Below are 25,462 nucleotides of genomic sequence, written 5' to 3'. Positions count from 1 at the left end.
AGTGCTTCTCTTGCTCAGTGTCATCCCCTGTCTTTGTGCCACTAATCACATGCTGCTTTTTCTCTGTTCAAAAAGCTCTAGCCCACACTTAGCAAACCTTCAGCACCAAGCGTCACATTTTCTGAAGAAACAGTGGCTGCTCTTTTTCCATTCTGGAAAGGCAGTGGCGTCTAAAGAGTGGCCCCCTTGCTCAGCGCCACCGTCCAGCCTCTTTCTTGTGTAGTAAGTAGGGCCCGGCAGCTGTAAATTTCCCTCAGGTAAATAAAGGAGTTGGTGTTTCACTGGTGTGAGTGGAACTCCCGTCTATTGATTTGAGATCAATCAGTCTTCTGAGCTGTTCCAGAGCGAGCCTTTTCACGTCAGTCCCCAAATGGTAATTATGGTAATCGTGATAAGTAGCTAAAATTAATCAAATGGAATTAATACTATCCAGTCTTACCAGGGATTGTGTTTTATTGACCTTCATAAATTATCCCCGCTCCACAGATAAAGAACGTGAACCTGAAGATGCATAAGTAACTTGCTCAAGCAATGTGCCAAGGTAATAAATGAGAGCGGTCAGTCAGGACTGGAGCCCATGTCCTGCATCAGGAAGTGGTACTACTAGCGGCTGATTGACACCACTAGGCACATGGTTATTGAGTCAGTAACAGTGATGCTGCACTCCACTAAGAAACCCTCCCACCTACAAGCACGTACCATTAGTCTTCTGCCTGCGAGGAACGTTTCCTATTACAAAAGAGTTACAGCAGCCACCTGGGTACCAAAAGCTGCAAGGGTCCATGACAACACACTTGGAAGCTTTCTTGGTGGGCCCCGACATAGCAGAAAGCCCTCATTTCTTTCTTTCTTATGGGTCCTGAAAAATGAGCCTTTCGCTAGCATTGTCTGTTATTAACTGGCTTTCAGAAAGGGCCGGCTCCACAGAAATCTTGAAGGTATAGCCTTATAATGTATTTATTAGTGCCAGCTAAAGGTCAAGCCTGATTCTGATAGTATTTTTAATAGAGTCTTTCTCAGCACTGCTTCGTTCATAGCTCATTTCTTTCGCCAGTCTTCCCTCCCCATTTCTTGGGAGAGTCCACAACTGTTGTTTAGTTCAGAGGAAATTGAAAGCTACACCAAAAGCTAGTTCATGTGATTTTTTTAGATCAGAAGAAAAAGCAATTTTTTTTTCTTCTAGAAAAGATTATTGATCTTTGAGTATTAAGCATGCAGCCGGCTCCATGGTTAAGGAATATGGGGACTTGGGAAATATTCAGGAAAGAGCCCATGTACACCGTGCTTCTGCTTTTCCTGGTCTGTGGCCGAAGGTTTATGGTGTGAGCTCTGCGCATGCAATTGTTATTAACAGTCCCTTTTCCAGAGCGACTAAGTAGGACAGCTCACACACAGACCCGGACGTGCCATTCTAATGCATTACTAAAGATTAGAAAGGGGCAGTGTTATGTGTCATGAGTCACATATGAACTCATGGAGATAGTATCAGAGATAGCTCCCAGGCTGCAGAGAGCAGCATTTATTAAATACCGACTATAGGTGCTGCTGGCTTAAATGAAAAGGCAAAGAAAGGTATCTATCTGTTAAGCCCCAGGAATTGCGATCTGCTGGCTGGTTCTCATTTGGAGAAAGCCGGCAGCTGGGTAGTGATTGAAGCGTCCAGCAGGGGGCTGGCATTCGCTGTCTATACGTGGTCCTGGCTCCTCTTCAGAGCCCCAGCTCTCCTGAGCTGCCGTTTGCTGGGGAAGCCAGTGACGTGCAAAGCATCCTGCCTATAGGATTGGAGGCTTTCTTGGTGCAGTTTTTTTCTACCCACTTTAAACCTCCAGGTTCTACATATCAGGAAAGACGGGAAATGCTGTGTGAAAATACCAATCCCAAAGTTCTTGGTAAACTGCAGCCAGAGGGACTCAGACTAGAATGGAGGTAGGAAGAGCTGGGTCAGATTGGGCTTAATCTTAAGCTTTTCTTTGGGCTGAGTTTCTGTTGCTTGTTAACTTAGGGCATTTACACTGTACTGCTCACTGGTGGTGTGGAGGCTGGGGCAGAACCAACATCAACGTACTAAGCTAGCTTTTGGAATACCAGTGTGTGTGCATTCAGAGTGTTTTTACTAAAGGGGATCAAGAGCCTAGCACAGATCTTAACTTCATCACCTGACTGCAAAACCAGAAGTTAAGAAGCAGCATCTTAAAGGTACTTTTTTTTTTTTTAAGAGAGAGGTCTTGAGATGGCTCTGAACAATTGTTCCCACCTGAACTTGGAAGTGGACTCTTTCCTGTATTGCAACAACACCTTCAATCAAAGTCTGAATCCCCCCAAGATGGACAACTGGTTCCACCCGGGAATCATTTATATCATTCCTGCAGTTTATGGGATTATCATCGTGATAGGCCTCGTTGGCAACATCACCTTGATCAAGATCTTCTGTACAGTCAAGTCCATGCGAAATGTGCCGAACCTGTTCATCTCTAGCCTGGCTTTGGGAGACCTACTGCTGCTGGTAACCTGTGCCCCTGTGGATGCCAGCAAGTACCTGGCTGACAGATGGCTTTTTGGCAGGATCGGTTGCAAACTGATCCCTTTTATCCAGCTTACCTCAGTGGGGGTGTCTGTCTTCACGCTTACGGCACTGTCCGCAGACAGGTAAGTACTGATGGGAACTTAATGTCCTCTCTTGGGGTGGTGGACCACACAGGAGAGCTGCCGTCAGGAAAGGGAAGTTTTACTCAAATTCAAACTCCCTTCCAGGCATGGTTTTGTTCTGGAAATTACGTCTGGAGTGTGGCATATTAGTTTAAGAAAAGAAAAAATGAGTGAATAGCGGAGACAGGAGGAAACAAATGAGAATTAAATCTCTAAGCCCGAGACCGAGGGACATTTTTTCCTGAAGAAAAATTACTGTCTATCTTGTCTTCTCCCTCCCTAAAAAATTAATTGAGCAGTGAAAAGGACAATCACACCCCATAGTTTCAATATCAGGCTAATGTGTCTTAGAAGCAATTTGGAACCTTTCAGAAAACAGAGAAGTTTCCACTGCCCCTCCGTGAAATCTTTGAGAAAGAAAAATAGGCTCCATTTCTCAGAACTTTGTCTTCCTGGGACAGTCTTAACTTTTCTTACGGCTGATTTTTAGGTGTGTCTGAACAGAACAATTGTGTGTTGATTTTTCCAAGTTGTCCTTCTGTGCATTTAAACATGATTGCTCCCTTTGGTCTGGCTAAGCAAGTGTTGCTCAAGGTTGACTTCTAATTTTAATAACTTTATTAATGCCCTTCTATGTTCAATGTCTTTGGAACCTATTGGGCTGGATGTCCACTTTTATTCTGGAAAAATAAATCTTTGTGAATATATATATACATATATATAACACTCACACATATATACATATGTGTGTGTGTGATTTTGCACTGACATAATCTTAAAACCTGTCCTCATGCATTTATCCAACATCTACCATGTTAAAAAAAAATAAAACCCATGTTTGAACAGCAAGGAAAGAAATATTTGCAGGATATTCACATACATTGTTGACCATATCTAATGTTCTGAAGATTGAATACAGAAATGATTAGACTATCAGATACAGCATATGCTAAATAGCTAAAGTAAGAAAAACAGGTCCAGAGGACCAGAGATTACAAGCTGTTAACTTAACTATATGGTATATGTTAAGGATACATAGGACCAGAGTGTATACTGGAAAAAGCATAGGTACATTTCTTAAAAGTTTAGAATCTGAAGAAAATGGCCTACATCTTAAACATGTGGTGTTGGAGTTTCTTTTTATAAAGGAACAAACTGTCCTCAGGTGAGCTGGCCTTGGTAAGTAATGGACAAATAAAGATAGTGTTATCAGTGTCTGCGGCCATGTGTTTATCCTAAGCTACTTAAAGTACACTGCTCAGTACAGATGATATCCTCAGAGACTTAAAAGGAATGATTCAGAAATGAGGGTACAGGGTGGACCAGACAGGAATTCTCCACTCACCCTCATCTTCCTTGCACATCGCCTTTTCGCCTCCCCCTACCCCCAGGTACTAATGACCACAGATAGCTTTCTGCGTTCATTCAGGGCCAGCAAACTTTGGAGCTGGCCGAAGCTCCATGGCTAGTTTCCACTGGTGGAGGGCACGTCAGGCTGAGTATAATTTTCTTGATGGGAAGAAGAGATTTGGGTTTCCGGGCTGGTGAATGCAGTGGTCCAGATGGTGTTTACTGTCTCCTCGGGGAGGCGAACAGAGTGGAGAGGGAGGGCATGGAATGGAAAACCGCAGCTGCAGGGACCCTCTTCCCAGAGTTGCAAAGCAAACCCAACTCGCCATCAGCAGTCAGGGAAAGCTCCGTGCAAAGCTGAGTTGAATGCCACCGCAGCTGCAATGTGTCCTCACTAACTTTCTGTATTTGGCTAGGCCTTGCAAAGGCTGCTGGGTCACCAGAATTACAGGTGCTGCACCACACTGCCTTCAGCGGCCTGCCAGTTGGATGATAACACAAGACTGTACTTTCCTATTTATCTTATGTTTGAAAGCTACAAGATTCTTACAATGGCCTTATGGATTTGGCAATGTAAATATGAATTCTATACTTTACAATGTGTCATCTATGTACACGGTAGAGTAAGTTAGCAGCTCAATATTTTTACATGTAACTGTGTAGCCACTACACCGTTGAGATATTAAAGGTTTCCAGTACCTTGCCCCTTCCCGAGAGAGGCAATTGTTACTTTGATTCATTCGCCCAGTATTATTTATTGTATTCATATGGAATCATACAATGAATACAACTTATCTGACTTCTTATGCTTGGCAGAGTTCTGTGCTATTCGTCCGTGTTTGTGTGTTTAGCAGTAGTTTTTTGATTGTGTGCAGGATCCCACTAAAAGAAAAGACCTCAGTTATCCTGATGAACACTGATGTATTTTTTATTTGGGGCTGAGAACCTTTTCTGGATATTCCATTCTTTTTTGTTTTGTTTTGTTTGTTTGTTTTTGTTTTCCGAGACAGGATTTCCCTGTAGCTCTGGAGCCTTCCTGGACCTCGCTCTGTAGACCAGACTGGCCTCAAACACAGAGCTCTGCCTGTCTCTGACCCCTGAGTACTGAAATTAAAGGCATGTGCTACCACTGCCTGGTGGTTTTCTTTCTTTTTTTTTTCCCCCAAAAATTTCACACAATATATTTTGATCATATTCTTTGCCCTTCCCCAACTCCTCCCAGATCCTAACACCTCCCCACCCCCCAACTTCATGCTCTTCTCTTTTTTTTTAAAAAAAAAAAAGAATAAACCGACAACACACACACACAAATAACAAGCATGGAGTCTATTTTGTATTGGTCAGCTGCTCCTGAGCAGGTGTCCTGCTCTGGGGTGTGGTTGATATACCAAGTGCCACTCTATTGAAGACAATCGATTTTCCATCTCTCAACAGCTATCAATTGCAGACGGCTTCTTACTTAGAGGTGGGACTTTATATCTCTTGGTTGGCATAATACTTCATTTCTTCCAGGCATATGTTCAAGTCTGAGATGCATTAGTTATGAGTGCCTATATTTAATAAATATTGGCAGTTTCCAGATGAGCCTTCATATATAATAGCTTGGTAAAAGGATCAACCAAATTGTCCAGGGTGGTTGATCATCATAACCAAAGGGGGTTTTCCAAACCCTACAGAAACCTAGGCCCCACCTGAAGCTACTGAAACAAGCTTTCCAACTTGTGAATGGGACTCACAGCAGTAACCGTCTGTGCCTACCCACCATAGATTGGCAGCGATGCCGGTGCTCAGGTCAACCGCCCTTCTGCAGCCCTCTCTATCCACAGGTGAGGTTGAGTCTTTGTTACTAAGGAAAGAACATGTTCCTAGAAAACTTTGTGCCAATGTCACCATCCCAGAAAAGGAGATTTCAAGGTCGTCTCAATAAGTGGAATCCCAGGATTATCACAGCTGACCAATTTCAGGTTCACATAACAACCTCTCCATTTTTGGTTCCCGTCTTCTCTCTCCATTTGCACTTGCCTTCACAATACACTAATGCACTCATGCATGGTCACATCTTGTTGAGTCCACTCTTCAACATGTTTCTTTCTTTTACAAGTATACGGTTCCATTCCTCATCCCCATGCATACATCAACAGGCCTGTGTTTTAGACATTTATCTGCTATTGCTATCCATGTGGGGGAGTTGGATCGAGTTGCTTAACTAACTTTCTGGCTTTGGCTTAATTACCTGTAAAATGGCCGAGTAAAATGGCAGAGTTTGGTAGCTTGTCTTGTTGAGAGAGAGAGAGAGAGAGAGAGAGAGAGAGAGAGAGAGAGAGAGAGAGAGAATTGTGTGCATCCATATATCCACATGCATGTATGTGTGGAAGCCAATGGTCAGCCTCAGGAGCTGTCCATGTTTCCTGTTTGGTTGTTTGTTCGTTTTTTTGAGACAGAGTCTCTCACTAGCTTAGAATTCACCAAGTAGGCTAGGTTGCTTGGCCAACAAGCCCTAGAGATCTACCTGTCTCTGTGCCTTCTCAGCACGGGGGAGCTCTAGAAAGTTCATATTCCCCTTAACACCCAGGGTCCACTCTACTTATAAGAGTTGAGGAACTAGAGTCTGGTTGATGTTTGAGCAGTGAGCACATAGTCTGAGCAAGCAGCTAGCAGTCAAAGCAGGAATTTTTCAAGTTCCAACCCTTGTTTAACATAGAAACAAGAAACACGTGATGCGATTTAACCTTCAGGACAAACTTGGAGGGAAGGGAAATTAAAGCCTTACTCCCTTCACTGCAAGCCACAAATTCTTTAGCAAAACTTGACACTTTCTTTAGCAACACTCAAACTACAGTCTGATTCCATTTCCCTTCTCCTGACATTGGGAGCTACAGGCTCAAAATCGGGCTGTTCTAAAAGACGGTGCTGAGTGAACCAACACAGAAAGGATCCTTCTCTCTGTTCACGTCAACAGGTCTCCGGCTACTATGGCTAGCTTCCTGGATTCTGAGGAGATTGATCTCTTTCTCACAAAAAGAAGATTCAATTTAGTTTCTTCTAAAGCATTCATCCAAAAAAAGTCCGTCGGTTAGAGGAAGTTGGGTGGGCTGCCAGTTCCAAGTTCTCTATAGTTTGGTTTTCAGAGGCATAAGCTGTCACTCTGGAAGGAAGTATAACTTGTGTCTGCCCATAGCCATGGCGAACCAGCACTGTAGCCACCAGATTTGGGAATGAGTATGGTCCAGGCGCTGTGGAAGTGGGCTTCCCAGCCAGGATCTCTCAACTGGAATGAGGTAGAAGAGGAGAGAGAGGCGGGCAACAAAAACCTTCATCTTGTCTCTCACACATTATCTTTTCAAGTGTCAGGCTTTTATGTGATTAATTAAGTATCATTTCTGGCAACTTAATATGCATGAAGGCAAAAAAAAGCACAAACTTCATCATGAAACACGCAGCATCTCATGGAAGGGCTCCCTGGTGAGGTCTTTTTGAACTGTGCCTGTCAATAACATTCTTTAAAAATAGACCAAATTTGCATTCTTGCACTTATAAATCTTCCTGGTGTGTGGGGTTGCATACATTCTCTCTTAATTAAAACACATGCTTTCAACATAAAATGAAAAACAGAAGTTTTCCTCTTTATCACCTCTGAGTAAAAGCAAAGAGGGACATGCAAAAGGTTTCTGTTCCACAGTAGTGGCCTTCGCTAAGAGACGTTCCTTGGCCACTCGGTCTAACAAACTGGCCAATGCCATCCTGCCAACCACTTTATTTCTTTTTTCCAGCTTTATTGGGATGGAAGTTATACATAGTAAGTTCTTAGGGGGGACATCAATAAGCTTTGAAATTCTCCACCTTACCACATCACATCCACCGACACAGTCCAAATAAATATCATTTCTATCTCCTCCTCAAATTCTTTCTTGTCCCTTAGGAGTGTACCCCCTCCTTCCACCTCAGCTCCTAAAAACCTCCATCTTTTCCAGGATGTTCCATAAATGGTAGCATATAGTCTGGTACCTTTTACCACACTGTATTGCATCTGTAAGTAACCCACTCCTATTTTGCTGTGTCATATTCACAGCATCAATGTGCCATAGTTTATTTATCTGTCCTCCTGTTTGTGATCAGTAGGAGTGTTTTCGGATTGGGGTGATGACGAATAAATCTGGCGTAAGTGCTCATTTACAGCTTTAGTGTGGATATATGGCTTCCATTCTCCCGAGTACGTACAATCCATGATTATTTTTCTTGAGAATTTCTTTCCTTTTTTTGTCATACTGTAATTACATAAGCACAAAAAATGGGAGTCTGGGGACTGGGGGGATGGCTCAGTTGGCCAAGTGCTTGTCATGCTAACATGAGGATATGAGTTAGATCCCCAAAACATGCCTGTAATCTCAGCACTGGGGAGCCAGAGATAGAGAGATACTGGGGGCTTGCTGGCCAGCCATTCAATCTGAATGGTCAAGTTCTGGTTCAGTGAGAGTCCCGGTCTCAAAATATAAGATAAAGAGTGATAATGTCATCTGCTGACCTCTGTCCACGTGTGCACACAGGGTGGGTACACCCTTGATTATATACACATATAAAGTAGGAATCAATCTCATTTGTTAATGCATTCTCGGATACCAGAGCAGTTTCTAGCCTGCACTGAGTGCTCAAGATATCTTTGCTGAGTAGATGAAATGAAAGATTCATGAAAGGAGGAATAAAGGGATGAATGAATTCAGATGGCTCGTACCGGATGCACCTAGAATACTTGATTATGATCTGCAAATCACGTTCATTTCCTCTGATGATTCAGAGTAACACAAGAACAACAGTGGCGCCAGCCACAGATGACAGGAGCTAGGCTTTGTGGAAACTGAGGAGAGTTTTTAACAAAGAAAAAAAACAAAAGAAATTTTGAACAAAAGGTTTAACAAACAAATATTTAAAGTCATTTAGAACTTATACAACAGAGTTGATAATCAAATGAATTACAAGTTAAAAGAGTTAATAAATTCCATAGTCATCACAAAATTTAGAAAAGTATGATAATACCTACTAACTAGTTTCCTGAGTTGGACCATGCTTGTTTTCTTAAATAATTTGGCTCCATCCTCATCTGTCTCCTCTTAAAATAACCATCATCTGGACATATTATTTCCTTTTCTTTGCTTTCTTTTTAAGCGCTTGAGGCTGAACTGAAGACCTTAGGCACGTATGCTAAACATGTACTCTACAGCTGAGCCACACCCCCAGTCGTGAGAACAGTCATTTCTATAAGAAATTAGAATCAGTCTTCCCCTCAAATGAGCCCCCTGGTAGCTTATCCATTCCCACGTGGTCAGCACTACTCATAAGAGCAACACGAAATAGACACTGCGGACTGTATTTCTATAGGCATATGTATATTGTATGCATGAATTGGAATTCTAGGAGAAGAGGTCATGGATTAAGAACAACTGGGAGAAACATAGGAGGAGATGGATGAGGAGGAGGGATGGAAATGATGTAAATACGGTACTCGTGTGAAATTGTCAAAAAAATAGGATACCATGGCTTGCAATTACAATTTCCTTGAAAAGTGAAAATTTGACATTAAAATGAGGAGAAAAATTTAAAACAGAAATTAGAAGGGTACGGCTGTGTTCTATCATAGATGATTAAAATCAGTTATTAGAGTAGAGGTTAGAAAAGTTTCCATCCAACTTCCACAACTTGTAATTTGGTCACAGGCTTCTGCTTTACGAACACACACTGGTAAATTCGGTTCTACTTATATATCGAAATCAAAGATCTTACCTTATTACTTGATATTTTTATTGTTCACACCTGGTCTATAATTTGTCTCTCTTTTCTTACCTTCTGTGCTGGCTAGTTGTATGTCAGCTTGACACAAGACATTAGAGAGGAGGGAGCCTCAAGGAAAAATTGCCTCCAGAAGATCAGACTGTAGGCAAGCCTGAGGGCATTTTTAATTAGTGATTAATGGGGCAGGACTGAGCCCATTATGGGTGGTGCTCTCCCTGGGCTAGTGGTCCTGGGTTCTGTAAGAAAGCTGAGCAAGCCATGGGGAGTAAGTCAGTGGGCAGCACCCCTCCATGATCTCTGCATCAGCTCCTGCCTCCAGGTTTTTGCCCTGCTTGAGTTCCCACCCTCACAGTTGATGACGAACTGTTACATGGAACTGGGAGTGAAATAAACCTTTTCCTCCCCAAGTGTTTTCTCCTCCTCCTGCTCCTTTACCTTTTCCCCACACCACTTCCCATTCGCTCCTCAGAGAGGGTAAGACCTCCCATGGGGAGTCAACAAAGTCTGTCACATCACTTGAGGTAGGACATCCATAGGGAATAAGCTCCAAAAAGCCAGTTCATGCACTAGGGATAAATACTGATTCCACTGCCAGTGGCCCCACAAACTGCCCAAGCCACACAACTGTCACCCACAATCAGAGGGCCTTGTTTTGTCCTATGCTGGTTCCTCCATTGTCAGTCTAGAGTCAGTGAGCTCCCATCACCTCAGGTAAGCTGTTTCAGTGGGTATCCCCATCATGTTCTTGACCCCTTTGCTCACATTCTCACTCCCTCCTTTGACTGGACTCTGGGAGCTCAGCTCAGTGTTCCGCTGTGGATCTCTGCATCTGTTTCCATGGGTTACTGGATGAAGGTTCTATGATGACAATTAGGTAGTCATCAATCTGATTACAGGGCAAGGCAGTTCAGGCGCCCTCTCCAATATTGCTTAGATTCTTAGCTGGGATCATTCTTGTGGATTCCTGGGAATGTCCCTAGTGCCAGGTTTCTCGCTAACCCCATAATGTCTCCCTCTATCAAGATCTCTCTTTCCTTACTCTCTCTCTGCAACTTTCTACCAACTGGACCTTCCTGGTCCCTCATGTTCTCCTCTCCCTCCCCACTTCCCTTCCACCCTCTCTTCCCTATGCTCACTTTAGATTCTGCTGTATCTTCCTATTTGTCTTCCCTGCATTTTTCTTTCCTTTGTGATCTCTAGAGATCAGTCTCCTCCTGGCCAAAGAACTCCCTATGGTGTCCCAGTTAGTAGTGAGTCCAGTAGCGACACGTCCTCTCGGTTTATGTTTGATACTGCCTTATTTGGGGTTTACTTTTGGAGAATATTTTCAGAATTCTGAGAGGAGGGTTTCTGTCTCTTGACACTTTACTCTTACTATTCATCATCATCTGAATTCTTCTGTGAAGTCACAGTTTTATTGTAGTTTCTTTAACAATATTGTGGTTTTTTTTTCTAATCTAACATTTTTTTGTCTTTTTTCAACTTTGAATGGTATTACTGTGGTGCATATGGATGTATAGTTTGTTTGTTTGTTCACATTATTGGGGTTCATATTATTTCTTCAATCTGTGTCCTGAAGGTTTTAGTCCGTTTGGGGATATCTCTTTCTATTGTAACTTTTTCCTCATTGTCCTACGGCAACCTACCTATATTGTCTCCTGCAAGACCAAGCAATTTTTGTTTGAATGCCTATGTTTGTGTATGAAAACCTATAGGTAAGTTGAGGCTCTGGGTGCTATTATCTTCAGAAAATATAGTCTTGTTGGTAGCTGGAAGGTAGTACTGAATCAATCTTAACTGGAACTGAACAAATTGGAAGCTGATCCGTGGCCTCTGTGAGCGTTGGTCTGCATTTGGGGGTACTTCAGGCCCAAGCTGTAACCTTGTCCAGTTCCAGTTTTCCTCTTCTGCTGATGGTTACCCCTCTGGGGATCTCAGCTTAACCTCCAGGCTGTTAGCCTGGAAGCCCCTCCTTCAGAGGCTCCTGGACTGCACTTATTACCCATCTTCACCCAATAGCTGCTTGAAATCTGTGAAGGCTTCAAGGGAGAATAATGCAGAATGCCAGCCTTCGTCTGCACTTCATTTCTCCGCAGGATTCCAGCTTCTCGCATTATTATCGCCTCTGATGGGTTTCAAAGAGATTTTTCCCCCCTAACATTTTGTTTCTGAAGCTCTGCCTGGTCACTAGCTAGTTTGCCATGATCAGGAGTGGAAAAGCTTACCCCACCTCTCTGAAAGACCTTCTAAGCTGCGCTGAAAGGGGCGTTTGTTTGCTCAGCCCAACTCGGCTAACACGGAGTTTCCAGCTACCTAGTTGGGCCTGTGAGGTCAGCATTGAGAGTCTCAAACCCCCTCAGCAATTTAGCATCAGAGAACCGAGCTCTGGCTCACTTCAAAGTGAGTCAGTCAGAAACCTCAGCAGAGGTCTGCAGCAGTACCTACTGCGGAGAGTGCGGGGATTGCGGGGAGTGCGGGAGCATCAAAGCCTCAGGGATCCTGAAACTAGGCCAGGACTCTCAGCCCAGTAAGCAGGAGTTGAAGCTGAAATTTAGTTACACAATGCGTTTGTAAGGGTTGAAATTTCATGGGAAGAAAAGAGCCAGAGTGTTCTTAAGATGTGTTTCTTTAAATTTCATTATTTAATATTGTTTGAGAATTTCATACTTGAATGTTATATTTATATCATGCCCACCCCTCTCTCTGTCCTCTAGTTTCTCCTATGTCTCCCACTCTTTAAATTCATTGCCTCTTTTTCTGTAATTATTATTGTCACATACATATGTGACAATGCATATGATATAGATACACACATACATACACACACACTCATGATGTGGGATGCCCCTCTATATGTTGTGAATATGTTTTATTACCATTGGTTAAAAAAGAAGCTGCTTTGGCCTATGGCAGGACAGAATATAGTTAGGCTGGATAATCAAAAAGAGATAAAGGAAGAAAGAAGGTGGACTTAAGGAGATGCCATGTAGCTGCCGAAGGAGAAATATGCCAGCCACCTGCAGAGAAAACAAGACATGTAGAAAATGAGGTAATGCCATGGCCACATGAAAATACATAGACTAATAAAAATTAATTTAAGATGTAAGAGCAAGCTATAAATACACCTGAGCCATTGGCCAAACAGTATTGGCATTAATATAGTTTTTGTGTGATTATTCAGGTCTGGGCAGCTGGAAAACAAAACTACAATCTCCATTCACTCACTCACAAATGTACACATCCTACTAAGTCAAATTAGTGTTGTCCATGGTGTACACGTGTTTATAGATGACCCTTGGGACTGAATAGGGACTTGTCCCTGAAGAAATGGATTCTTTCAGAAACTCGTTATGTCCAGAAGACACTATTTCACAGTGGCGTCCTGGTCCTCTGGCTCTTGCAGTCTTTCCACCTCTTCTTCCAAACTGTCCCCCGAGCCTGCAGTGTGTATGGGGTTGATGTACTGATTGAGGCTGGTGACCGTATGGCCCGTTTATTCTCTACACTTTGACCAGTTTGAGTTTGATCGTAAAAGCCATTGTGTATCATTATGTTGTACCCAATGGTGGGTGACATAAAACTATTGTCATAGAAATACAAATTGTATGCTGAGCAAGTGTCCCACCCTACTCTACTCTTCCCCGTTCTCCTTCTCATTACTCCTTTTTGGTTCCCCAGATGATTTTCCTTCTACTTTCACATAATATATCCATGCACAGTTTATATATCTAATATAAAATCTAGGAGCCAGGTGTAAAAGAAAGCATATGATGTCTTTGTAACCCTGGCTTAATTTGCTTTAGTTATGTGTGATGGTTAATTTTCCTTGTCCATGTAATCTTGAATCACCTGGGAGAAGGGCTTCTGAGAAGGTCTACGACATGAACTAAGGTGGGAAGGCCTGCCCACTGTGGGCGGTGCCAGGGGATCCTGGGATATATATATATATATATATATATATATATATATATATGAGCTGAGGAGCAACACATAGGTAATTATGGGACCTTTCTTCTTCATGTGGACTTAATGTGACCTGTTGCTTCAAGCTCTTATTGCTGCAACTTCACCACCATGAAGTACTATATAACCTAGAACTGTGAGCCAAGATGAGCTCTCCTCTGTGTTGTCTTTGTGGATTTTATTGCACCAACAGGAAAGAAAACTAAGACCTATTTTCCCAAAAATGATATGACTTGGTTCTTTTTCATAGTTGAAAAAAATTCCAATCTACATCACATTTTCTTTTCCCCTTCCTCTGTTGTTGGCTACTTGGGTTAGTTCCCTGGCTTAGCTATTATGAACAGTGCTGCAATAAATGCTGATGTGCAAATAGCTCTGTGATATATTAGCCTGGAATCCTTTGGGTAAACACCCGGGAGTGGCATAGCTGGGTTCTATGGAAATCTATTTTTAGTTTTATTTCTTTATTATTTTCCCGTCTCCCTTGCCTTCCTCCTTCTTGTTCTTCGTCTCTATTTCTTTCATCTCTGTCTCTTTCTTTTGTATTCTACTTAGGCTAATTGGTCAGTGAAAACTACTGATGATCATATTAAAGAGCTAGGGGAAATATGAAATTTGGCAATAAGGAAATTTATTTTTGAGCAGAAGGACTTACTGTGATAATAACATGTCTGTGTGACTCATTTCTTTCTTTATACTGTCTACATATAAATAGAACTATAGGTCACGTTCAAGCTTTTCAATGTTTCCTTTTGCCCTTTGCTAATTTTGTTTTGTTTTGTTCTGTTCTGTTGAGTTCGGCAGTGTCACATCTGGGTCAAATGTCTGTTAGGAAAAGTACTTTAAACACAATTTTCAGAACAATGAAAAATTATCTTACAATAAAACAGCAGGTAGTTTCTTTTTCCATGAAAACCTATGGGGAATGCTTTTCTAAAAACATCTTTTTTTTTATTATTTGGATGTTGTTTCTGTATGTGTGTCTATGCACCATTTGCATAACTGGTTGCTTCAGAGGCCAGAAGAAAGGGTTAGGTCCCATGGAACTGTAGTTACAGATGATTGCGAGTCCCCGAATGGGTGCTGGAAATTGAACCCAGGTCCTCTGCAAAGACAGCAAGAGCACTTAACCACTGAGCTATCTCTCCAGCCCTGGGAATGCCGTCCAAAATATGATGATCCAAACTAAATTTTAAAAGAATCTCATTATTGGGTGATTATCTAATTAGATATTGCCTGTTATTACACTAGTTGATCAAACACATTACAGAAGAATTAGAGCACAATTTTTTCTTAGATTGTCAACAAAAGTGGAACTGAAAAGTGAACTGAAAATTAAAATGATAGTGTGAAGAAGGCATTGCCGTAGGATGCTCATCAATATAGTCAGCATTCAGTATTTTTTAAAAAAATTTATTTAAAAGTTTTTTTCATTTTACATACCAACTGCAGTTCCCCGTCTTCCCTCCTCCAGCTCCCCCACCTCCCCAATTCCATCCCCATCCACTCCTCAGAAAGGGTAAGGCCTCCCATGGGGAGTCAACAAAGTCTGGTATATCAAGGTGAGACAGGACCAATGCCCTTCTCCCTGTATCTAGGCTGGGTAAGGTATCCATCCATAGAGAATGGGCTCCAAAGAGCCAGTTAAAGATAAATCCTGATTCCACTGCTAGTGGCCTCACAAACTGCCCAAGCCACACAACTGTCACCCACATTCAGAGGGCCTAGTTTGGTCCTATGCAGGTTCCCCTGCTCTCAGTCTGGAGTCAGTGAGCTCCCACTTGCTTGGGTCAGCTGTTTCGGTGGGTGTCCCCATCATGGTCTTGGCCCCTTTGCTCATATGATCCCTTCTCCCTCTCTTTGACTGGACTTCAGAAGCTCGGTCCAGTGCTTAGCAGTATTTATTTTTAAGCATTCTTTACTTGTGCCTTAAGGGAAGACACAAGGTTTTAGAGAACAATGGTCTTGCTCCATCTCTGAAACTAGCTTTCAGGGTACCAGAAGGCACTATGCAAGCATCCTAAGGAGGGAGGCAACTAACGGTCCTATTCAGCCATGATGCTATGTACCACATCAATGACCAGCATGGCACAATAACTCTAAGGGTACAGTAGTGGTTTACATAACTTGGTGACTCACTTAACAAGATGGAAACAATGCCTAGTATTGGAAAGCTAGCTAACTATTTAGTGCTACTGAAATCATAGTAACTAGAGGAGAATTGCCAATTTATTACACTAATATAATCCCTAACAGCTGTCTATAAACATTTGCCCTTATAGCCACAGATTAGTACAGTCCTAACTACTCATCAAGGAAACATCTCTTTACAACAGCTATAGACCACTGCAGATAACTACAACCAATCAAAACACAGAGCTCTGGATCTCAGTTCCAGTGAATACATCTACAAAACACTACCACACCTAAGGCTCAAGAAACATTGTGGAAGATGGGGCAGAACGATTGTAAGAGCCAAAGGAACAGGGAGTTTTCTATGAGATTGTGTCTCCTAGTAATACCAGATGCTACACCAACAAAATTGCACCAACGTGACTCTCCAAGCATGAGCTGAACAAGGATGACACCAATGGGCATGTCAAAGTAGAAATAGGAACGTCTACACAAAGAACTATAGGTACCCGAGAAAACCTTGAAGTTGGAGAGGTCTACCCCAGGGAGTAATATACCAATTGGCTGTTTAGTGCCAAATGGTCAGCCCTGAAAACATACATACAAATAACATTATATGGACTGAATATATGAATATACATATACGTATATATACATATATATAATATATATGTACATATATGCAATAACAACTGATGAAAAAAGGCATTTGAAGAAGAGTGGAGAAGGCATATGGGCATATGGGAGAGTTTGGAAGGAGGAAAGGCAATGAAGAAATGTAATTATAATGCAATAATAAAAGTTTAAAAATTGGGCAGTCATGGGAAATCATCACAGAAGGGGCATCTAGAGCCTTAGGCTCTGGGACATTCTCAGCTAACTGGAAATGGAACTCGGATACAGTGGTATCTTCTTCAAGTGAAAGAAATGACACTTGATGACTTCCTGCTTTCAGGCCTATAGTTCCATGGAAGAGAGATTTGGAATTAGAAGGATATGTGCATTTGTCTCTATTGTGGTAGCAGTATTTCACATATTGATCCATTGCCGTCATCTCTAAGGGCTCTTCACAAAGATCTATGTTGAAGTCATTGTCATATTCATTAAGGACTTTTTTTTTTCTGGGGGATATCTTGCTTCTCCAGTTAGACTTTAAACCCTGATTGGCCAGGAACTTTTACATTCAGAGTGCCAAGCAGAGCCTGAAATACCAATTTAGTCCTTCAGTGTCCTGATGAATTGACTCAGTGTGCTGAGCAGTGAGAGCTTGTTACTAGAAGCCCAATGATAGGGCTCAGTGGCCTATTGTCTTTATTATCACGAATTAATAAGGCTAATAAGCAGTGTTGTGTGATGGGAGGCAGGCTTACAGCTATTTAAAGATGGAATAAATAGCTTGGAGGGATACAAGCAGAGAACACAGGAACATTGGCCATGCCCCCATATTCAGTGCACATAGGCCAGAACTTGGCAAACAGTTATGTTAAGAGCCAGATGATAAACATTTGAGGATTTGAAGACCACAGGGTCGTCATTGCCACCGCTAAATTCTACTTTTGTAGCATGAAAACAGCTATAGATAAGATGTAAACAAATGAGCATGGCCATGTGCCAGTAAAACTTTATTTATGGGAACTTAGAATTCCATGTAATTTTGACACATCCCACTTAAAATGTAAAAAAAGAACCATTATTATATCATGACCATACCAAAAAAACCAAAGACCCGATTTGGTCAATAAGTCCCAAATAGTTTACTGTCCATGATGCAGACTTGTGTGCACACTTTCTGGAATGGAGTGGGCCTAGGAGAGTCCATGATCCCATTCCAGTTATCCAGGACGGAGTTGCTAGTGAACATTATATATAAAAAATCCAAAATCTTGGCTTGCAAGGAGATAGCTCAATTGGTCAAGCACTTTCCTTGCAAGTATGTGTTCAATCCCCCAGAACAATGTGAAAAAGCTTCCCATCGTGGTGCACAATTGCAATGCCAGCTCTAGGAAGTCAGAGACAAGAGTGATCCTGGGATTCACTATCCAGGTGAATTATGAGCTCCTATATTATGAGCTCCAGATCAGTGAGAGACACTGTCTTAAAAAAAAGCAAAGTGGACAGCAGTCGAGGAGGAACTCTTAACATTGTCTTCTGACCTCTTGGGGCACACATGAACACACACACAGGGTCCTACATCTCTCTGCTATTGTAGTGGTTCAAGTCTCCTGCCGTAACATCCACCTTAGCTTTCCAGATCATCAAGAACCACTATCATCTATGTTTGTAAACAGTGAGGTGGGGTTCTAGAGCGCATGATCAGAATACAGGAAAATCGAGAGCAAAGCCAAGGTCTTTCAGTCAGCTATTTCTTCCTGCATGTCCTCGGTTGTCTGAAGTGAACACTGTGAACCCAGAAAAGGAAAGGCTTCGGACGGCAAAGTTTAGCCATATTCCAACACACACTCTGCTTCTTGCCTTCCACTTTGCATTTCACCATTGTGCGTGGTGCTGCTTCCTCCAAGACCTTTTTGTCGAGCTCACTGAACAAGTTTAATAAGTTGTGAATAATAAAGGGGGAATGGGGAGGGAACTGGGTCTGGCAAGATCATTTCTCAGTCATCCCTAGTGAATTTTGAAGACTTGAAATGGCCAGAGAATGGGAAAGAATTTGGAGTCTGTAAGGTGTTCAGAGCAATGTTGAGGGAGCCCTTGAGAGGACTCTTGAGCTAATCACATGGCAGGAGAGAACTGAGCCACTTGAACATCTCAAACCTGTTTCCTTAAGTGGAGTTACATATGGTGTGAGCCTCCAAACATGGGTGCTGGGAACTGGAAGGACTGCATGTGTGTGCTCTTAACCACTGAGTCATCGTCCCAGCCGGAATCATCGTCCTTCATTTCCAGAATGGAGTATGCAAAAAAGAAAGTCACTTCATGTCCAAGCTTATGGATTCATTCACATTAGCTAGTTCTTAGTATAGGAACCTGCAAAAAATAGATACTTAAATATTCTTCTATGTTACCAGACACGCTCCTTTCTGGGTAGCTGGGAGTGCTTTGCTTCATTTGAGCTAATTGGCAGAGACATGAGAAAGAAGACACTCTGTTCTCTAGAGATCACCAGACTTCCTTGAAAAAACAGTGGCCAAAGAGGCTTGCTAGCATTGGCAGGGTACAGCCTGATGTCTAGAGGGGCATCTGTGCGATATCACAAAATGTTTATATGACAGACTGATGTTAAAAGACACAAAAATTCTAATTTTAATCCTGTAAAAACAACCAAAAAAAGTAATCGGGAAGAATTATATCAAAACATCACATATAAGACTGCTTAGTAATTCTTGTTTTGTTTGTAGAATTCTCTCCTCTCTCTCTCTCTCTCTCTCTCTCTCTCTCTCTCTCTCTCTCTCTCTCTCTCTCTTCATGAGGTACTCTTAGGACTCATGCACTGTGCTAACTACCTCTCATTCACCTTCCTTGTTGATATCTTTACTGACTTAAGGTAACTATGTCACTTGGTTCTTGTTTTCTCTCTCTCTCTCTCTCTCTCTCTCTCTCTCTCTCTCTCTCTCTCTGTGTGTGTGTGTGTTTGTGTGTGTGTGTGTGAGAGAGAGAGACAGAGAAAGACACACACACACACACACACACACACACACACACAGAGAGAGAGAGAGAGAGAGAGAGAGAGAGAGAGAGAGAGAGATTGGAAGTAGAACCCAAGGTTTCACAGATAAAGGAAACGGGGCCTCTAAAATCTCTGCTCTAAGCCTGGACTCAGGAGCCAGATAGCCTCTGTTCAGATTCTAGTTTTTCCATTTGTGTAAGAGAGAATGAGGGGTGAAAAGGCAAGAGAGTGAGAGAAAAGAAAGAATAGAGGTAGAAAAGAGAGAGGGGAGAGAAAGAATGTGAAGGGCAGAGAGAAATGATAAATAGTACTGACAACATTATACCACAATAAGGATCTTATAAAGGTAAGAGTAACTATTGAAAAGTATTTCATAGAATATTAGGCTTTTTTTCCTCAAGCAAGAGTTCCAAAGGCATTTAACGGAGGATGCTAATAGGTATGGGCATAACTGCATTAAAGTGAGATTTAGAATTTAATGACAGAAAACATTTCAAGAGCTATACATCTCTTATATAGTAAAATTTGAATTAAAGACCTTTTTATCATTTAGTGTCCATCTATCTCTTTCTTAAGTTAATTCTTGAAAGCCATCGAGAAGTGTGCCAGGTATACAGTACATGCAATGTGAGTTTTCATTAAATAACAAAACAGTCAAAAGAGAATCATGGTAAATTGTTAATGGTGAAAGTAGAGTCTCGGGTCCCCAAGCCCCACTCTGCCTCTCTCCTTGCCCCCAGCTCCTTCCTTACACAATAAGCCCTCCCCAACACCGCCAATGCCAACCTAAGCTGGAGAACTCAGTAAGTTACTGAGCTGAGCCACCCATCTTACTACTTCTCAAACTTCTCACCAAAGTTTATTTAAATATGCTGCTTTTGAACTTTTGTAATTCGACAGAATGAGTCATATGCCATGATGGTATTTTTGAATTTCAATGCATCTTGTTTTGGAAAAAATTGTAACATACTTTGTCAGGGTAATTTAAAAATTCTATTTTTGGCCCCAGTAATGTGAAATATACTTAAAACCAAACACAGTCTCCAATGTTTTAAAGTTTACATATATGTTGAATAAACTAAATGGAGCAGGAAAAGAATTTCTGTTGCAGGTGGTGGTTGTATCCCCCTGGTGTTCCCTGGGAGACTTGGGCTTCCTTTCAGAGATCAAGGGCAAACATTGTGCCCAAGGAAGGTTCGGGACAGGCTGAGGCCATCCCAGAATTAACAACCTTCAACAAGTCTCAGCCAAAGAGGGCTAGGGACAGGTGGGTAAATGCTGTCACTTTGTCCTTGGCTGGTACTGTTCTGTAATGTGCTCCCGAGGCTCTTATGGATTCCCTTGCTCTTCCTCCTTCTCTGTCTTGCTTTCCACACTCTCCTGGACTTTCTGGTAACTTCTCCTTACTTCATTTAAATCTTTACATCTGAGTCTGTTTGAGATGAATGAGCAGCTTTGAAGACAGTCTATGACCCCAGCCAACGATACATTCTATCCCAGGCTGTGAGTGAACCTTGTCTTTGGGGCTTGTCTCATTTCTCCATTTTCAGTGATTTTCTAGGCTGTAAGGTAGAGTGACTTCACTATGTCTGACTTCAGTGTGAAAATGGAATCTGGAAATGGTCTTCTAACTCTGAGGCTCATAAATTGCTGAAAAGGTGTAACGAGATCTAAATATATGTTCTTCCCTCCATAAAGTTTTTGAAGAATGGGCTATGAACTGCTTGTGCCAAGATCCTTGCATGCCTACTGAAGTTTAACTGGGTTACTGCTTTCCTTTGTCATTTTAAACATACCTGAGGGCAAGGGCGATCTTTCAGCCTGCTTATATCCCTTCTCAAAAGCTTCCTTATGAGATTAGCATTGAACTCTGTAATTAGATCATCTTGATGAAACTCATTTTTGACTTCAGGTTCAACTCGTGCCCAATTCCTTATGAGAAAGATGTCCAACAACTGATTACCTCTCTCTTCTCACTTTACCCCTAAGAGTTTCACAGCTCTCATATCCTAGACTCAGAGGGCTCTGTGGCTGTTGTTTTATGGTACTGAGGATTGAACTCAAAGCCTCGCACGTGCTGCGCAAAGTGCTCAACAACTGAGCTACACATCCAATCTCATCTCCCAGAATCACTAGCTTTCTCTCTGAAATATTCCTGGCATGATCCCAGCTGCTAGCCTGTAGGCTTCTGCTTCTTCATTGATGCCAATACTTTTTTTTTTTCTTTTTAAACCTCAGCTCCAGGGTCTCATTCAGATGACCCTTTTAGGACCCGGGGTCTCTCTCTCTCTCTCTCTCTCTCTCTCTCTCTCTCTCTCTCTCTCGCTCTCGCTCTCGCTCTCGCTCTCGCTCCCCCCCCTCTCTCTCTCTCTGTGTATTGGGGGTGTATGTGCATGTGTGTGCGTGTTTTTTAGTATATCAGGAATACCAGGTTTCGTGATCAACTGCAGGACCATCAGATTAGGAAGCTCTCACGATGATGAATAGGCTCAAACTTTGTCGCTAATGTTTAACATTGGTGGTCTTGGAAAAGGTACCGAAGCCCAGTTTACTCATCTGTTAAAGAACAGTAATATTGGTGTCTACCCTACGGGATTGCTATGAGGACAAACCATGATCATTTAATCAAAACATAGCACCGTCAGTGCGAGCACAAGTGCCGGAGCTCCAGCTGTTCCGGTGCTGGTGATTCGTTACTGCGTCAAGCTTATTAAAACCCATAGATGGATGTTTTAGTCTTCAGAAATCCACACAAATGAGCAATGCCTGGGGAGACAGCTCAATCTTAGTCAAATCCCCAGCACCCACATGAAAGACCCCAAGCACGGGTTCCTGCACCTGTAATCCCACCACTTAGAGAAGCAAAGACAGGAGGAGTCCCAGGGCTTTCAGTCAGTTTCTCTATTAGTGAGCTCCAGGTTTAGTGAGAGATCCTGTCTCAAAAAAACTGAGGTGGAAAAGTGAAGAAGATACGTGCATCTATCTCTGGCCTTCATCAGGTGCATACACAGATAAACATACACACATGTACACAAATAAAGATACACATATAAACATAGAGACACACAAAAGAAATTCCCACATGGTGGCTGCAAAGTGAGACTTTGAAGAAGAAAGGAAATATGTGGAAATATTGCTGCCTGTTAACTCTTAACCTGGTGGGGGAATTTTAAAATCCTTCTTTGGGAAATAGTGTTCTTTCCTTAGTGGAAGCTGAACACAATGACATTCATTGTACTATGGAACAAATAAGCGACATTTTCTCTCCTCCCCAAAGCTGGCTATGCTCTCCAGGAGATACAGGGTGTCTATTGGGAGAGGATATGGTGGAGAAATTGCAGCACCCAGATAAAAAAAACTTTAGAATTGTCTTGGGCGTGGAAGGACTCTGCCTACATAGACTATTTTTTTTTTGATCTCTTTGAGGAAAACCAATTACATTTTGGTCTCTTTGAGGAAGTCCAATTACGTTTCACAGCATGGGTCATGACTCACTCCCTTGGCCTAGCTTTAAAGTTTGCTTCCTCCCAAAGAAGGAAGTTCTCTGTTGAAGATTTCTAGGAATTCCACTAAAACCTTAGCTATATCATCTGGAAACTTTCCTATGGGACAGTGGACCCCAAAGAGGAGATCACCCATTTGGAGAGAGAGTTGAGACCTAGATAATGGGTAATAAAGGAAAGTATCAAACCTATTTATATAGGCTTCTATTTAAATGTAAGGATGAATTAAACATTAGGGTCTAAACTGAAGCTCACTCCCTGACCACTCTACCACAGGATCCATTACCATCTTTCACCAGGCAGCAGAAGTGGTGCCCCCACCCAATGGCAGCCTCATTCTTCCCTGTGGCTCAGCTCACAGCCAGCCACTCTGGACTGATGTGTATTTGTATGTAATCTAGTTTTAATTAAACTGGCCTCCCTCAATGAACAAGTGGCTTAAAAATAGTCCTGATGAAACAGAAGAGAACACAACAGAACCTCACAGGTTGTAGACAATATTAAAATTCCAAACCCAAGAGAACAATGTGACTGTAGCCAGGAAGATATATCTCTTGCTCTTGGTGTAGGTCCTGAGCTGATAGACACATTCAGTCACATTTCAATTAAAATTTAATAATGTTGTTGACAGGGCAAAGGCTTTTACCTTTAATGGCATTAAGCAAAATATATGGCATTATGTCTTAGTTAATTTTCTATTACTGAGAATAAATATTATGGCCAAGACAACTTATAGAAGAAAGAGTTATTGGGTTTACAGCTTCAGAGGGTTAGTCCTTGAACATCATGGCAGGAAGCATGGCAACAGACAGGTAGGCAGGCATGGTGCTCGAGCAGTAGCTAAGAACTTATATGTTAGGACAATAACCACAGCAGAGAGGGGGGACAGAGAGGAAAGTGAAAGAGGGAGATGAAGATGGAGACAGGAAGAGGGGAAAGAAAGAGAGACAGAGAGAGAACTAATTGGGAATGGTGTAGGCATTTGAAACCTCAAAGCTTGCCTGCAGTGACACACCTCCTCAAAAAGGTCACACCTCCTAATCCTTCCAAAATAGTTCCAAATGGAGAACAAGCATTCAAATGTGAGAGTCTATGGGGTTCATCCTAATTCAAACCACTACACATTATTTTACCTTTAGTCTACTGTTAGCTTATCTTTTAAAAATATGTATTTAGAATACCTACTTACATCCAATAAAAAACATTTCCTCAATTTGCCTTTACAATGTAGTATGTATGGGTGTAAATGTTTGTGTTTATGTTTGCTTGCTGTGTTCTATGTTGAGCTTTGAAAAGTAAATCCCTATATACTTGAGTGTTTTTTCTTAGAATAAGGACACTCTTTGTCTTAGTGTTTCTATTGCTGTGACAATCTACCATGACCAAAAAGCCATTTGGGGAGAAATGAGTTTATTTGGCTTCTATTCCATATTGCTGTTCACTATTGAAGGAAGTCAGGACAGGAACTCAAACAGGGCAGGAACCTGGAGGCAGGAGCTGATGCAGAGGCCATGGAAGAGTGTTGCTCCTTGATTTGCTCCCCCTGACTTGCTCAGCCTGCTTTCTTATAGAACCCAGAACCACCAGCTCAGGAATGGAACTACCCATGATGGGCTTGACCCTCCCCCATTGATCACTAATTAAGAAAATGCCTTACAGCTGGGTGTCATGAAAGTATTTTTCTCAACTGAGGCTCCCTCCTTTCAAGTAACTCTAGTTTGTGTGTCAAGTTGACATAAAATTAGCCAGCACACACTTCTGTATACCATTATCATATTGAGAGAACTTAATGATAATTTTAACAATATATAATATTTAGCCCATAATCAAATTTCCCTTATTGTCCTCTAAAAATCTTTTATATCTTCTTTTTTATAATTATGGACCAAATTAAAGGCTTATGCATTACATGTATTACATGCATTATACCTCTTCCAGCACATTCCATGTAGAATCTTCCGTTTTCTTTACTCTCAATTTCTTTAATAGCAATAATATTGATTTTCTTTTTCAGTCTTGGCTGTCTTGGAACTAGCTCTATACATGAGGCTGGCCTCGAACTCACAGGGATCTGCTTGCCTCTGCCTGCTGAATGCTTGGATTAAAAGAGAGCGCTACCACCATCCAGCTTTGTTTTCAAATGTGCATTGGCATTTTGCTATGGCTGTTAGGCATGTGAATGCTGGGACTTGAACCTGGGTCCTCTGAGAGAGGAGTCAGTGTTCTTAACCACTGAGCCATCTCTCCAACCCTAACACTGATATTTTTTAAATATTTTGTATTTGCTATTTGGCAATTCCATACATGTATATAGTGCATCTTGATTGTCTCCACCCCCAGCTTCCCCCCAACTCCCTTTGGGCCCTCTCCAAAACATCTTCCTCCCACTTCTGTCTCTTCTTCTTCTTCTTCTTCTTCTTCTTCTTCTTCTTCTTCTTCTTCTTCTTCTTCTTCTTCTTCT

At 41.9% G+C, this 25,462-nt stretch overlaps 1 protein-coding gene across 2 annotated transcripts in view; it reads left to right on the top strand.

The window, feature by feature from the left end:
- Window positions 1-1,852: 1,852 nt before the first annotated feature.
- Window positions 1,853-25,462, top strand: part of Grpr (gastrin releasing peptide receptor) — a 39,031-nt gene continuing 15,421 nt past the window's right edge. The window contains exons 1-2 of one of the 2 annotated variants that reach the window (XM_050160602.1): window positions 1,853-1,926; window positions 2,217-2,646. In XM_050160602.1, the coding sequence (XP_050016559.1) occupies window positions 2,231-2,646 (416 nt within the window). In that variant the 5' untranslated portion in view covers window positions 1,853-1,926; window positions 2,217-2,230. Of the gene's footprint in view, window positions 2,647-25,462 lie in introns of both variants that reach the window. The other variant, XM_050160601.1, reaches the window with a different exon arrangement.

Source organism: Alexandromys fortis, unplaced genomic scaffold (genome assembly GCF_014885135.2).
Source record: "Alexandromys fortis isolate MF-2015 unplaced genomic scaffold, M_Fortis_MF-2015_v1.1 scaffold_120, whole genome shotgun sequence".
NCBI lineage: Eukaryota > Metazoa > Chordata > Mammalia > Rodentia > Cricetidae > Alexandromys > Alexandromys fortis.
This window is presented reverse-complemented; position numbering and strand designations above follow the sequence as displayed.